The sequence below is a fragment of the Lissotriton vulgaris genome, chromosome 11 (assembly GCF_964263255.1).
Source record: "Lissotriton vulgaris chromosome 11, aLisVul1.2, whole genome shotgun sequence".
Classification (NCBI taxonomy): domain Eukaryota; kingdom Metazoa; phylum Chordata; class Amphibia; order Caudata; family Salamandridae; genus Lissotriton; species Lissotriton vulgaris.
Window position 1 is genome coordinate 1,062,420,113 of NC_141699.1, and position 16,664 is coordinate 1,062,436,776.

General features: G+C 41.1%; 1 protein-coding gene across 2 annotated transcripts in view; it reads right to left on the reverse strand.

Annotated features, from left to right (window-relative positions):
- The window catches only part of LOC147684072 (dehydrogenase/reductase SDR family member 4-like), a 106,170-nt gene that overhangs the window by 35,940 nt on the left and 53,566 nt on the right, over positions 1-16,664 (reverse strand). For both annotated transcript variants that reach the window (XM_086944425.1, XM_086944427.1), the window contains one exon: positions 2,433-2,534. In XM_086944425.1, the coding sequence (XP_086800551.1) occupies positions 2,433-2,534 (102 nt within the window). The remainder of the gene's footprint in view (positions 1-2,432; positions 2,535-16,664) is intronic.

Consider the following 16,664-nt stretch of genomic DNA (forward strand, 5'->3'; position numbering starts at 1 on the left):
CACTAGTCTGACAGAAGACTCTCTAGCATAGGCTCAGTAATGTAACATTTCTCTAAAGTTCTTCCAACTGATCTCAGTACTGAATTCATTCACAATGGTTTACTGTTGTTTATGTAACTAGTCTGTTCTGACACATCCCGATGACATTAGGCCAGAGAGGGCCAAATTAATATTCATGTAGTGGGTTAGTGCTTAGGTGGTGAGGCTGTGCGATGATTAAAAAGTCTTATTTCTGATCTATTGGAAGGTATTTCTTTAGTTGCTCATGCCATGAATATTCTGCACATTCCATGCTTGTCTATGGCAACATTTTCTTACAACCCCTCAAATTTGAGGGTGAGCCAGAGGATTGTTGGTGCTACTAGGGAAGCTGTCCAATCTCTTAATGATTTTGCTGCACACTTGAGGCTTAGAATTGTCCTCATTTTTTATTTTCTGTACTGATGGACTTGTGGCAATTGAATTCCCCTTATCCTAGCAGTTTCTGCTTGTAAATATTTTCATTATTCAGTAATGTACTTTAAATTTTTTGTAATAAACCAAACATTTCAAATTCCGCACAAAAAATCATTTATTTAGTAAGGCCTTCCTTATTTGACTGTGATTTTCGATATGCTGGTTTGTACCTTAACTTGCAATACATTGCCTCCTGCAATGGATATTTAACACCCTTCCCGATCCACCCACCCATTTCATGCTATTGAGGTGCAAGATTTTAGGTGTACAGTGCGAAAACATAAGTATATCCTTAAGTAGCTCAGAGGAGTAAAGTATTCTCCTTTGCTCACTGTCTATAAGTGCTCAGGAGCAAGGCTCATATGAACCTCAATTCCAAGGTAGCGTCTGAGGCGATCCAGTGGCTTATCTGTTCCTGAGTATTCTTTATTTGAGTTGGTAGAGGGTGAAAAGTAAGCACATGGCTATCATTTCTCTAGAGTGCTGTTGTGCCATGTGGGCTACTATGCAGGGCTTATTGTTACTAATGGTACATGAGGCAATCTGTTGATCTTTATGTCCATGATTGGTTGCGTACTTGAGCTGGTGAGAGGGTAGAAAGTGAGATTCTCAGATGATGGAGCTTAGAAGGAACCTGGTAACTTATTTATTTATGTGATGGTTTTATATAAGACTTATTCCACCAGATTGGCATTAAGGCACTTAGCTGAGTAGTGGCATCTAGGAGAACCAAACGCCTTCCCTATTATGGAAAGCTCTTTTTACTGATTTTGGTTCTACCTGTGAAAACCCCCCATGTCGTTTGATGGTTTGATCCTCTGCTATGATTTGAGCCTCCCAAATCGAAACTCACTCACTGTAATGATCCTGAGAAATTGTGTGATCTGCAGCCTCAGTGCCATCTTTAGTGTGAGGTATAATGCTTGCAGCCAGATAGTTATGGGTGTCTGGTAAGTTGTGCACAACTTGTGGAAACATATGTTCTTGTGTAGGCAGAGCAAGGAAGACTTTTGTCTGCACATAAGTCTCCTTTCTGGCAGACAAGACTCAGTCAAATTGAATCTAGCCTGATGTGTAATGAGGTTAATGCCTTAAAATTCATCTGGGAACCCAATGGGAATGCACCCTTTGTTTGGGATACAGAGTGTAATCTATTGTGTTTTCCCATCATGTTACTTTAACTAAAATGTGCAAGCTGTAACGTTTGATTGGTACATAGTACAAGGGCCAATCTTGGTTCATTATGTACTTTTAAAGCTTGTAATCAGATTCTAAGGTCAGTTTTACTCTAATTGTATTTGGACATACATTTGTGTATGAAGTATATTTTACTGAGCCTTCCCGTAATATAATTTACTCTCATACTGCCTTGTTGGGTGAACCACACTGTGGAACTCCACAGCTGACATATAAAATGCCCCTTAGAACATTAAAACCATTTGGGAGGAATTGGCTTCTGCAAGAAGAGGGGGGCCAATCTAAGGTCTCCAGTACCCGACAAGAAATTCCTTTGGGGTTTGAGATAGATTACCATACTTGGTAACGGTGTTAATCAATAAACACAAACTTGGTCATCACATTCCACCACATCACTTCACCATTAAACACAATGTTAGCTAATTTTCTAATTTCTTCATTTGTAAGTGATACATTTGAATTACGATAATGGTAATTGGTGTCATTATCACACACATAGTTAATTGTACCCAGATGAACACAGGTGCTATATTATTCTTATTCTTATTATATTATTATTAAATAAGCTTGTCGAGCACGCGGCTAACCCCAACTGAGGTGTCCTGGAGCTAGAGGCGACAGAAAGGGTGAGGAAAAGTTGTCGGGTGTCACAGAGTACTATAGCACAGTAAGAACTAACAACTGCTTCATAGACTGGATAGTTGTCTGAACGGCAGATAGCAAATTAAACCAAAGTGAGACTTTCAAAATTAGATCATTTTAGTACTATGTAGTCTTACCTCGGTCCACTCTTCTTCCGTGGTGTCAAAGACGTTCTTTGGGTTGACCCCCACAGCAGCATTTGAGAATAGATAATCAATTCTCCCATGTTTTTCTAAAGCCTTATCAAAAACAAATGCAGCAAATTAGAAGATTATGAAGCAGTCACAGATTCTTTATATGCTATTGGCTTGCATATTTACGCCTGTATAATAGAAAAGGTTTCATAACTTAAAAAAAACAAGGGTGCACAGCATAGGCCAGGGAACACAGGACCCACAACACATTTTCAGAATACCCACTAACAGACATTTGCCTAACTAAACTCTAAATTGTATTCATTTACATTGTTAGTGGTTAGACTGAAAATTGTGACCTTCAACTGCAACCCCTGATCTAGGACAGGCTCAAATTGAATTGTTTTTGCTAAAGATATAATTCCTGTAATTATATTTTTTCAGTTTTCAGTCATCCTTCTTCTGCCACTTGTCTGATTTTGTGTCATTAAGTTTTTGCTACTCTCACCAGAGTCATTGGCTTTTCTCTCTGTGAGTGACAGCACTGTGCCAAAGCACAATTAGAAAGTGATCCCTTTCGTTACTATGGTCTTTTGAGACAATGTGTCTTTTTATTACAATTTGTATTTTTATATATTAACAGCCTTCCAGGGAGTTTAGAGTGAGCATAGGTAAGGTAAATCTGCTCAATCAGTCTCACTAATTTTTGGCCATCAATTCCATAATATGTCACTGTCATTCTGTGTTTTGGGGGTTGTAGATGCAGTTGACAATTACTAAGACTGCTCCAGTCACTTGTGTCCTAACTCAAGGATGGGTCTGCTGCAGCTTCTATAGCATGTTTCTTAGGAAAGTTTCTTCCTCCGCTACACATGTCACTGTATAACCCCTATGTCCCACCATGCTACCTTCATGTGACTTCATATATAATGGAAGTCTCATCAGTCTCTAATATTTTAACATGTATTCTTCATTCTTTATTTTCTACCCTCTGGTCCTCCCAATGTCCATTAAATTCCCCAGCTTAGGTTGTATGTCTACTTTTCTCAAAGCTTTTTCTTCCAAATCAATGTGGTGTTTGGGATGAACAATTGTATTGGCTGTCATTGTGTGTTTTTTAGTGTTTTCACATTAACTAGACAATGAGACAAACTGTGCAGCACAACATAAATATTACACGTATCATAAAAAAGTAGAAACATTGTTTAAATATCATTGGACCCTCATAAGCATCTCAGAGCAACGTTGATGCCCAAGGCAAGTAATGTATAGTTATCCTATTGAAGAGGAAATTATGACATCTCTGTACACTCCATTAAGATTCCTGGACCATCATGAGGACAATAGTGCTAACCCAACAATTGTCTCTCATTACTAAAAAACATAAGTATAAAACTAAATTCCACACTCCCTCACACTATTACACCAATAACAATTGAAAAACAGTAATTATGTAATACCATTATATTAAGGTCACATAGGATACTCCCCAAAAATATATAAAGTCCATTTAAATATTCTTTCACATTAATATAATAATGAACAATTATACAGGGAATTATATTTTTAAAAAATCACTGCACCTATTGATTTTATCATTTCAACAAAAGGCAATTGTAAACAATCCTGTTACATGCCTGGTTATAACACTGTGCACATTACTCAAAGGACACAAATTTCATTGTATGTTTTATCGCAAAACCATCCTCATCCACCCTTTACACATCTAGAAAATTCATCCATATTTTGTTGTAGTTGCTAGTGAATTTTAAGTCTTCACGCCTGGAATCAGCCACGTCTGATAACGCAATAATGAATCCACTGAAGTTCCCCAAATCATCCTAGTTTTGCCAATACATAATGCACCCAACTTCTGATGGAATCTGTACATGGAGTTTTCCTGTGATTAACAGTTTCTTTTTCAAACTGAGCAACATACACTATGGCCAAGTGTGGCGCACATGTTGCGCCCATCGCGGTTATAATAATTCACTATAATAAGATAAGGATTCGTTTTCTTGATTTGTTGCTGGTGGTCATGATTTTCTCTAAAAAGCTTGTTTTGAAAAGCTACTGATATAAACATGCTCTTCCATTACAGTAGCTGATACCTGCTTAATCTTAGGGCCAACCTGCTCTTTAGGCAGTTCCTTAGACTAAAAAGAAATTATGAAATACTTGACCTCTATTTTAGAGTACTTGATGTGTTTATAATCTAATTGGCAGCTGAGAAAATTAATTTTATGAATTTGTTTTTGTTTTCTGTTGGTCTGAGGATGGTCCCAGACAACTGCTGGAGTGGACCAAAACATAATTTTTTCCTCATCCATTGAACACCTATATAGAAATTGCCTTGAGGATCATCTTTGCTCTGAGATTCGTTTGCGTTCACCCTTATGGATTTCAGTGACCAGTCTGCAAAGGGAGAGGAGGAGGAGTTGGCACCCCATGCACTACCAATTTATAGGGCATTTTCGTTCACCTCTGAGCAGGACACATGCCCTGTTAATTTACTCCTGTAGACTGCAGCGACCAGCCTGAACAGTGAGGGGAGGGGGTGCTCCCAGATGCACCAGCACTACCGCTATGAACTATATACATCCCGTTCAACAGTGAACTAAGCATTTTAGTTCACTGTTGCACGGGATGTACACCAAGCATGTTCAGTCTGTCGCCAGAGAAAGACTAACCCAGGGCCGAGCAGGTCCAGTGCCTCTACGCGGAGTTCCACGGAGTTGAAAAACAACTCCGTGGAACTCCGCTCCACTCTCTCTCCCCTCCCAAAGTCATTAAAGTAAGAAAAAAGGCACTTACCTGCCGTGGCTGCCTCCTCCTCGCCATGGCCGCTCTCCTTCCTTGTCCTCGCCATCCTTCGTCTCTGATAACCCCTACATTGTACGTCTTGCAAGTACGCATGCCAACTCACAAGATATTCAACGTAGGGGTTATCAGAGAAGAAGGACAGCTAGGACGAGAAAGTAAAGCGGCCATGGCAAGGAGGAGGCAGCCACTGCAGGTAAATGCCTTTTTTCTTACTTTATAATTACTTTGGGAGAGTGGAGGGGCCAGCTAACTATGCTCCGCCATGGAGTTGTAATTTTGCCTAAACTCTGCATTCACAATGGAGCGAGGAGTATGCAAAACTATGTAAACTCTGCTGGCAGAGCGTACTTACCTGCCCGGGCTTAGGAAAGACAAGGTCAAGACAAGACCTATCTGAACCCATCATAGCCCAGTAGAGGCTGAGTTGGGTTATTCCACTTGTTTATGGCTACAAAGATTCATGCAGAGACATGGGTGATATGGTTTAACAATATTTGTTCCTTACCCCAGTCTGAAGAACCATGTATTTTGTTGCGGGACAAGTCATTGAATAACTCCTTTGCTTTATTGAATTTCGGCTATCAAAGGGAGTCCTAATGGCAAGTCTCGTAGCCCAGGATACGATGAATCTTCACAAGTAAGATGTTGAATTGTGCACCACTGTTTTGAAGGATGTCGTAAATAGTGCTACAAAGTTTGGCTTGCCACTGACCTGGTTAAATTCGATAATAGTACCTATTTCTAAAAAGGGCGACAGGGGTGACGCAACGTGTTATTGCCCTCTATCTCTCTTAGACTCTATGGTCAAGAAAATACAAAGAGTAATAATGGAAAGGATGGAGACCAGGGCAGAGGAAAATTTCCTTCTTTCAGACATGTCTTTTTTGAGGTATGTTACCTATTGAATAGTTCCAGAACTATCATTTACTAGTTAATAAGTATACTTAGCAAAAAAAGGTTGTCTTCATGCAGTATTCATGTGTTTTTAAGCTGCGCATTTGCTTGCATAAGTCATTCGAAGCTTAGTGCGAATCAATTGTAAGTTTCTTGAGAGCAATCTATTTTGACGTTAAAACCTGTGCTAAATTTGTGCTGGAATAGGAATGCTCTGATCCCTTTAAGATCAAGAGAGGTGTACGATAGGGGTGTGATTTGGAAATATTTTTGTTCACACTCTACAGAAATGATTTAGACAAGTGTTTGGTGTCAACAAGCTGTGGTGCCCAATGATAGGCACACGCTCGCCCCGCTTTAAAGTACGCTGCTTATGCCGTGCTCATAGCCTCATTGGCTAATGGGCTAGAAAAACTTTTGAATGCTTCTGTTATCTTTATGGACTGTTTAGATTTGAAAGCAAATGTATCAAAGCCATTTATTTAATGGATAATGTCCAGACTTTTACAGATTTTGAAGTTCCATTGGATCTGGCATGTAATTGGAAACATCCCAAAATATTAAGAAAATGAAATTCAGGCATTCAATCAAAGCTTTTTTTAAGTTTGCATCTAAGTTATGGTTGAAGCTACTGAAACTAATGTTGGACATTAGCAAGAGTAAATGTGTAACAGTTGCAATATATACAGTGGAAGATTAAGGGTTACACAGAAATTTCTGATATACAAAAAGTAGACTGTCACTTGCAGCCAGCTACTTCTACTTGAAAGAAGACCTTCCTTGCAGACAGCCCACTATAAATTAGTTTCTAAAAGGGAAGACCAAATGTAAACATGCTCATGCTGCACTTAAGGGACTGCATCCTGCAAATGATTTGGAGTGGGCAGAATTCTCCAGAATCTTGCGAAGCATTTATGGAACTCCATAGAATTTTGTGGAGTAAAACTCTGCGAGTTCTGCTTACCCCTAGTAACCTCCGAGAGAGAGAGGGAATGTGGTGCCCCATAAAGTATGCCCAAGAGGATCCTATTCATAGAAGCAAGGAGAGGGAACAGGTTAAGAGTCCACGCCAGCTACTGAAGTGTAGAAACTAGTACGCCCGGTACCGAAAGCGAAGGCGATGGATAGGTATTATGACGCTAGGCCAGTGGTCTTCAGAATCACCAACTGTAACAGGAACCAGAAGAGACTTAGTACTATTGACACAGGCCTCCCCATAAAGCACCAGCATCTTCAAACACCACAGACCCAGTCCCAAGAAAAAGGAACACATAATCAGCATTAAACACCATACGCTGCTCAGGTCCAGAGTCCAAGGTCTAGCCCCATGCATGCATCACAATGGATAACACAGGCCAGGGGCTCAATAGTAAAGGAAAACAGGACAGAGAAAAGCAGGCAGCCTGGCTGGGTACCCCTCAGGATCAGTAGGTGAAAATGTCCAGTTCACCTGAACTTGTGCCAACGGGTGGGAATAGAGAAGATTGGTGTGTCTACGAAAGTGAGGCCCTAAACTGGCACTCCCCAATACAGTTTCCAAAAAGGACCAATCAACCGAGTCAAAGGCTTTCTCAAAGTCAATTTTGATTAGTGCCGCTGGGTGCTGCAGCCATTGTGCCTGAGAAAGACCCAACTAGACCCTTTGGATACAATGACAGGGGCTACGCCCCAGCTTAAAGCCACATTGATCGGTATGGACCAGGTATGGCATGGTGCGCTGTAGCTAGTTAATCAGCACTTTGGAGAAGAGTTTAATATCAATGTTAATGAGAGAAATCAGTTGGTATGCCGCACACAAATCCAAGTATTGAAACGGTTTGGGTATCACCACAACCGTGGCCACGTCAAATTCAGGGGTAAAAGTGCCAGCCTCAATCGTTGCCCTATACAGGGGTAGAAGATGAAGAATCAAAAGCTCACTGTACAGCTGGTAACACTCAACTAGAAGCCAATCCAGGCATTTTGCCCGAGGCCATATCAGACAGTGCCTCCACAATCTCCTCTGCCTTAATGACCTGATCCAATTCATGGGCCAGGGAGTGGTGTATGGAGGGCAGTGGAATATCAGCTAATAGTGGATATGCCTCATCCGGGGAGGTCACGGCCGATGGTCATGAAGCGCCCTCTAGTATTCTGCAAACACCCACAAAATATCAGAGGTGGCTGTCTAGATGCGAACCCTAACATGCAAAGTACATGGCATCACCCTGCAGGCGACCTACCTGGCTGCCATTCAGTAAAGCAATTTCCCAGACTTATCCCCAAATTCGAATACTCTACAAATTGAGGCCCTCCATCACTGTCAGGCCTCCTCAAGAGAGAGAGAGAGCTTTTCTCATTGTCTCCAGGGCAGCAGGCACCTACCGCTCAAGGTCTAGAGTTCTGTCCAACTGGCTCTGGAGGTTGACTGGGCCTCAAGGGCAGTAATCTGGGAAAACTTATGTTTCTCCTGAGCACAGTTTAACCGCCTAGCATGGCCACAGATTGTGGGTTTGCCAGACACCCAGTGGGTACAGGGTGATTGGACTATGCCCTGACTTTCCTTGAAATACGTCTGCAGTGCAGCCTCCATTTGTGGCAAGCACTACTGGTCCATCAAATACCACGTATTAAGGCTCCAAATAGGATGAGACACAATAACGAAGAGCCCAGAAACGGGATTCATGTAGGAATCGCAAAATAAAATGCGATTCCTACATATTCCTTATTTGCGATTAGCAAATTGCTAATCGCAAATAAGGAATAACTCCCCATTCATTCCTATGGGCCATAGGAATGAATGGGGAGTATTCCTTATTTGCGATTAGCAATTAGCTAATCGCAAATAAGATAGCGATTTAAAGGGTGCCAGGGGTGTCCAAAGGACACCCTGTAGCACCCCTTAAATGCAAATTTAAACAGGTGTTGCGCACACACATGTCCAAAGGACATGTGTGTGTGCAACATGCAACTTAGATAAATGCTTTTAAAAGGATTTTTTATAAGTTTTCGCTATTTACCAAGAGGTTTGACCTCGCAGTAAATAGCGGCCCGAAATTGCGAATTCGCAATTTAAAAATGGATGATGAATTGCATTTAAGGAATCTCAAATAGAGATTCCTTAAATGTAATTCCTCGCAAAATAGCGAAATCGCTATTACCGATTTTTGCATTTGGGATGATGAATCCCAAATGCAAAAATCGCACTCGCAAAGGGCCAGATTCTCAGAATCTGGCCCTTTGCGAGCGCAATTCAGCTTGATGAATCAGGCTGAAAGTGCCCCAAGTAAATGGGTTTCCTGGAACATGGAGACCACCAGCCGAAGCCTCTTAGCACAATGAAGAACAGCAGTTTGATTAATGCAGTGCAGCAGGTCATTCACATTCCAGGACTTCATCTCAAGTGACGCTGATTCCTAGTAGATGTGAGTTTTATGGTATAATTCTATGTTAGAGTTGATGTTGGCTGCTTAATTTTTTATACATATTATTAATTTTGAGTGAGTTTTTTAAAAATTTTAATTAAAAGGTGTGGTGTTTTTGGTAATAATGTTTCGTTCATAGATGATATTTTAGCCAAAGAAAAAATATTTAAAGAAAAGAATGTTCAGAATTGTTTTAGCAAATGTGTTATTTATGTTGTGCTGTTGTGCAATTTTCATCTATGTACAATTAAAGTACATTTTTTTGATAACTGTTCAAAATGTGTTCTTTCTGCAGAGTCACTTCAGATTATTTTGCCATTTTGCTGAACACAATTTTTGCTGGTCTGTAGAGCTCTGTGCTTGTTACCCCTGCTAAACAGCGCTAAACTGCGTATGCCCCTCCTTTCAACATGGTAATGGTGGTATTTTTAAAATTGTCCTGTAAGTCCCTAGTATGTGGTACAAAACGGACACAGGGCTAAGGAATTACAGCTACCAGTGGGCTGCAATACTTGTTCAGCCTAAGTAGGCCTTATTTTCCATAAGACAGGGTGCATGGTATGTGAAAATAGGACATTTAAAAGATTAATGTCAACGATATCCTTACAGTGACTTAGACATCAAAGCTATTTTTTACTTTGGTAAATCAGGCTGTTCAATAGGAAAACACTGGAATTCAATATTAAATATAATACTAATACTGTATCTTTGGAGTGGGAATAGCTAGAAAAGTGAGCAGAAAAACGAAGGAATTAAAAGGAGAGAAGAGCCATTAGTGAGGAAGAATTAAAAGAAATTGAAAAAGATATATACATGTGGAAAGACAAGAGGAAAGAGGAGGAACAAGATATAGAGGTAAAAGAGAGAATAAGAAATCATAGAAAAAGATAAGATAATGGTAAAAACAAAGAAAAAAGAAGTACAAGGAACAAAAGCAGTAAAAAGAACTTTCCTGCACTAATGGTCAATTTTAGAAAGCCCGCACCAGGAGGAATGCCGAGAGGAAAGAGTAAATCCAGTAAAATTGATGCAGCACAGTGTAAAAGAGGGTCTAAAATGAAAACGATGCAAGATCCCAGTGAACTTGTCAAAAATACGTACAGGATAAGAAATCACTATGAAGGGGAAAGATGCTAGGGAAAGATGTGCCTTTGGGCCTGATTCATATTGTGGTGAAGAGGGAACATCATCACAATGCAAGGCAGTTCCTTCCCCACCAAGACTATGGTCTGCCCACCCAAGTCAAATTCGGACAGACCATAGTTTAACAACAGCAGAGACTAATCCCTCTCCACCCTTGTCAAATTCCTCCAACAGAGAAGGGCTGTTGAAGGTATATCTATATGTCCACCTGCCTAATTTAATGGGCAGGCCTAGAGGAAAAACCAGGTGGTAAAGGGCTTTGAAAAGTGCACACTGTCCCCTTGCCAAGGGAAGAAACTGCTATGGCGGGCAGTGATGGCGCAGGTGTGAAGAGGAGCCGGAATCCAGCCGCCACGCCACACCACAGTTGCACGCTGGGAGGAATCAGGAGTCCACGAAATCAGCGATCTGCTAGCTGACCTGACACGGACTGCTGCCGCCGCCTCTTATGTCCGCTGTGGCTGCGCTCAGACGCACTTTGCGGAGTCTAGCGGAATTTCGCTATGTCGGCGGACTGATCATCCATCTTCTAGGTGCTGGGAGCTGTTTAGAGCTACGTGGGTCTTTATGGCAGATATCCGCCTTTTAGGGACTAAAACCGGGAGAGCTGCCGAACAGGGAACACGCTCGAAAGGGAGGAAGCAGAGAGCAGAGAAGGAGAGCATGACCACACGGGGTCAGAAAGGTCTTAAATCCAGGCTTGTTTCTGCGTAGGGGGACAGAGAGAGAACTGAGCCACCACCACCACCGCCGTTTAAAGGTAAAAGGGACACTGGTGCTATAAAAAAAAACGTTGGTAAAGTTGTCACAATGAGAGAAATGGGGGCAGATAATACCGGGGGGTCTCCCTCCATAAGCAAACATTTTAGTGTTATCAAGCCTACTTCTACTAGTACTAGTACAGGAGCAGGCATGACATTTTCGGAAGAGACTAATAAGAATACTAGCACACGTGATCAGGGTGCTCAAGGTGACTATCGTAAACTCGTGCAAACCGCTCCGGGGGTGGCTTGTTCTGCTGATGTGGGGGCCTTGGCAAGCTCTGCTTCCCTACTCGATCTACCGGAGGCGGATATTATGGTTAGTGAAACGGATGGTTCTAAAGTATAACCGGTTCTTCCCCCCAAGGAAGCTAGGGGAGAACACAGAGTGATGGCACGAACACTGGTTAACGCTGATCTCTTACCCCGCTGACACCTGATCTCACTGGTGAGAATTGTTATTCTGTGTCAGATGGTTCCCTAACTGACACTGGCAATGAAGAGTCATCCTCAAGGAAGGACTGCTCAATTAGAATAGTGAAGTGGAAATTGGTCCTAACAAAGCTACCAATACTTTGCTTCGGAAAAGGCAATCATGGAGAAAACAATTGAAGTGGGATTACTCTGACACCCCTAGTTTGCTCACTCCCGGTAATATCTCTAGCGCATCTCAGCCGGTGGCCTCAAGGGCTCAGGAGGAACGTCTGGAGGGGCCTTCTTTGACATCAATCTTGAGCACTATTAAAATGTTCCAGGAAGAGGCCCGATCAGACATTCTGTCCGCCAAGACAGCAGCTAAGAAATTACAAAGCGGTATAAGGAAATTAAATAAAGTATGCACGGACATTGGCAATCGGGTAGCCATGGTGGAAGCAAAGACAGTCACTTGAAGTGGAAGTCGCAAAGGCTAAAGAGAAAGTGGGAGCACACGAGGCGTGCCTGGTGGACCTGATGACTAAACTTGAAGAGCAGGAAAACAGACAACGGCAGAATAATTTGCGTCTGCTTGGGATCCCCTAGGGGGTCGAAGGAGAAGAACCCTGTGGGTTCATAGTAAAATTGTTAAAAGCCACTTTCCCCACAGATACTAACTGGAACTGGTACCAGGAAATACAAGGGGCCCATCATTTTCCCTTCAACATCAAATTGAGTTGGGGGGATAACAGCATGAATGAGAAACCCAGGGTGTTTCTGGTCTTTTTTGGGAACTTTCTTTTATGACAGCTGGTCTATGACAAAGCTAGACCTAACTCCCAGAAAGAAGTGAATGGTGTTAATTTTTTTGCAAAACTGGTCTTCTGCCATGAGACCGTAGAACAGATATGGTGACTTCGCCAGCTAATATCTCCATTCCAACAACAAGGGGCACAAGTCTATTTGATGAACCCAGCCAGATTAAAAGTTCTTTTTGATGGCACCACTCAAGTGTTTTTCTCAGAAATTAAAGCTGGGGAATTTCTAAAGGAAATCACAGAGCGGAAAAGATTGAACTAACAACTTAGCGTGAAAGAGGTGGGCAATAGGTGTTGCAGTGGGCGTTCCACCGTAAAAACCCCTTGATTTTGATGCTAAGCGCGAATATCTCCAAAAGCTAACACCTGCCCCTGAGCAGTTCTTAGCCATGTAAACCATTAGTTCGGTAATGGATGAATATCGCTGACTTTTCAGCGATATTCATGCATTTCGGCCGATTTTTATCGCTTAGGAGATAAACCTTGATAATAGCAAGGTTCCTAAGCGATAAAAATCGCCGCAGCTCGGCGATAAAAATATCGCCGCTAAACCAACATAGCGATAATTATAGCTAGTTGTTGGTAATATGACCCTCTGTGGCAAAACTTTGCTGCAAAAGCAGATCATAGCCTTCTAAGGAATCTGATGGGCAGACTCCCTAAGCTCTTGTCATCCCCCGTTTTGCAGGTGAACTTTCCATGATAAAGTCAGGACCAATCACAGATATAGACTAATGTTGTTTTAAATTCGTTTTTGTTGATTCATGCTTCAAATTCTTGTAGGTTGGGGCCACAAACAAGTGCTGATATGCTTGAGTGGTCATAAAGGACTTGAAGTGTATTAAAGCTAAAGGATCAGTTTATTCTTGTTATTCAAACAATGGTCCTGCATTCACCTTAATGGCTTACAGAGATACTATGTCTGCTCTTGGAGTTTACAACTGTCTCTACATCTTTCTCTCCCCAACATATGTCTCTCAACTTCCTCTTTTTGCTTCACACCACATTTATCTTTCTATGCTTCACCCTTCTCTCTCACCTTTTCTGTTCCTTACCACCCTCTTTGTCTGACCATTTTTTCTATATCTCTTCTCATTATGCTCTCTCTCACTCTCTCTCTTGCACTTCTTTCTTTTTCATCGTTTCTACCTGTCTGCCTCTACTGCTTGAGGTGTTTACTCTCTCTCTAATTCTCCTATTCACCTCTTGTTTACATTACCTCTCTCTCTAGTTCACCTTCTACAGTGCTGTATTCCTATGCCTTTCTTTGCATTTCCTTCTCCCTATCTTATCTCAATCTCTGATAGAATAATGAAAATCCTCAGAGCAGCACTATGATTTTCACTGTTGCTACACGAGCCCCAGTAGCTAAGGGAGGTTTGTAGCTTCAATACTCCGGCAAATAAAACTATAATTTCAAGGGCTATTTGCAAATGTCCTATTTCAGGACTATGAACTACTGCACTAAATATCTATCAAGTCACCTTTTTTCCTATAATGGGCGTAACACGCTGGCTCAGTTCCACATAAAATGTTATTGTTGCAAGTAAATCTAGATCCAAGGTCAAAAAGAAATGATGTAGGGCTAGATGTATCAAGTGTTTTTTTTGTCGCATACACTGCAAATTGCAAAATAGCAGCGTTTGCGACAAAAAAACGGGAAATGCGATGTATAAAAAAATCACATCGCAAACTTAAGGAATCGCAAAATTTGTGATTCCTTAACTTTGCGTCAGCATTTAAGGAATCGCAAATTGCGATTCCTTAAATGCTATGCATCAAGCATTTCCAATTAGCAATTTTCCCTTAAGAAATCGCAAATTACCACCAACTTGTAGTTGGTGGTAATTTGCGATTTCTTTTACAAATGCACTTTTTGCAATTTGTAAAGGTGGCATGTGACGCTCATACTTGCCCTTAGGGCATGTATGTACGCCATATGTGCACACATGTCAATTTCTGGGGTGCAGCAGGGTGTCCTTAAGACACCCTTGCACCCTTGAAATTATTCTCAATTTGCGATTAGCAAATTGCGAATCGCAAATTGAGAATAATTTACCATTCCTTCCTATGGGCCTCCTGGCCCATAGAAATGAATGGGAAATTATTCCTTAATTGTGATTAGCAATTTGCTAATCGCAATTAAGGAATTTTAAGAAATCGCAAAAAATTACCACATTTCTACATACATACAATTTTGCAATTCTCAAATAGAGATTCCTTAAAAATCGCTATTTGAGATTCGCAAAAGGGTATCTTGATACATCTAGATCAAGCTTTTTTAGGTGTCAAGTGGCTGGGTGGTGTTGGAAATTGCTTTTTTTGCATGATATTCCCTCAGAAATGTTCCTTCTTGCAATGAATCCGATTTTTTTGGCCATAGGACTCTGTGCACTTTACCCCTACTTACCAGCGGTAAAGTGCTTGGGGTCTACCAACTGATATAAACCAGATTGGCACATTACATTTATTTGTGCCTTCCTAGTATATGGTACTACATGTACCCAGGGTCTGTAAGTTAAATACTACCAGTGAACTGCAGCACCCACCGTTGAATTCACTAAAGTAAACACCTGGCTAGGGTGTACAGGATAGTAACCTTCATAACCACACACAGCTACAAAAATGCAAAGTTGCACATTTAAAAATAATGTATTTGGCTGCAAATGATCTAGCCAGAATGGGCTGACTGACACCACATTTCGGGCAGAAATGTGCCCTTCACAAAAATGTAATATGTTAAGAAAATATGATTCCTTATTCCTCCGAGCTTGATTGTGATATAATGTGAAGTGAGTTAGAATTTCAAAATAAGTTGATTTCTCTCCCGCTTTCGGAAAAACTTTGCACAAAAATGCACACTATTATCTCACATGAACTGAAAACAGGCATGTTAGACAAAACAACCCAAGCAGTAGGTTTTCTTTCTCAGGAATGTAGGCTAAATGCAAAATGTTTATAATGAAGGTTCACGTAACGTCCATTTCTAAGTGAATGTACTCACAGCTGAAAGTACTCTTCACTCCCACAAGCTGTTTAATATAACTACCTTACCGAATGAAAGCCAGAATTTTTGTTGCAAATTTAAAAATGATAATCTTCATCAATTATATTGAGCTCTCAAATATGTTAGCACCAGCTCTACACAGCTGGTGCTTGTCACACCTCCACAGCTCACTGCTGGGACCGGATACACAGTTGACTTGTAGCTGCAAAAGCAGATCATAGCTTTCTAAGGAATCTGCTGTGCAGACTCCCTAAGCTCTTGTCACCCCGGTTTTGCAGGTGATAATTCCATGATAAAGTCAGGGCCAATCACAGATATAGACTAATGTTGTTTTATATTATTTTTTGTTGATTCAGGCTTCAGATTATTGTGGGTTGGGGCCACAAACAAACGCTGATATGCTTGATTGGTCTAAAGGACTTGCGGCCACATGCATCATCCCGGCCTTTTGCGAATTACAAATTGTGAAAAATAGGGAATCGCAATTTGGAATTCGCAAAATGGGATGCATGTATATTTTCGCAAAATATTTGCGATTCGGTAAAAATCGCAATTTTTACCGAATCGCAAATATTATGCGAATTCCAAAGTGCGAATTCGCAATCCCCATTGATTCCTATGGGCCAAAAGGCCCATAGGGATCAATGGGAAGGCTTGAACAAATTGCGATTTTCTTTTTGAAAATCGCAATTTGTTAATGCATTGCAAGGGTGCAGAGGGGGGTCCAAAGGACCCCCTCCCTGCACCCCAGAAATGTAATTTGAAGTGCATGTTTTACACACACATGTCCTAAGGACATGTGTGTCTGAAACATGAAAGTTTAAAAAAAGCATTTTTGAGCATTTTCAAAACTTTTCGCAAATTACCACGAGGTTCAACCTCGTGGTAATTTGCACCTCCTAATTGCTAATTCGCAATTAGAAAAACAATCATGCATTGCTTTTAAGGAATCGCAAATTTGCGATTCCTTA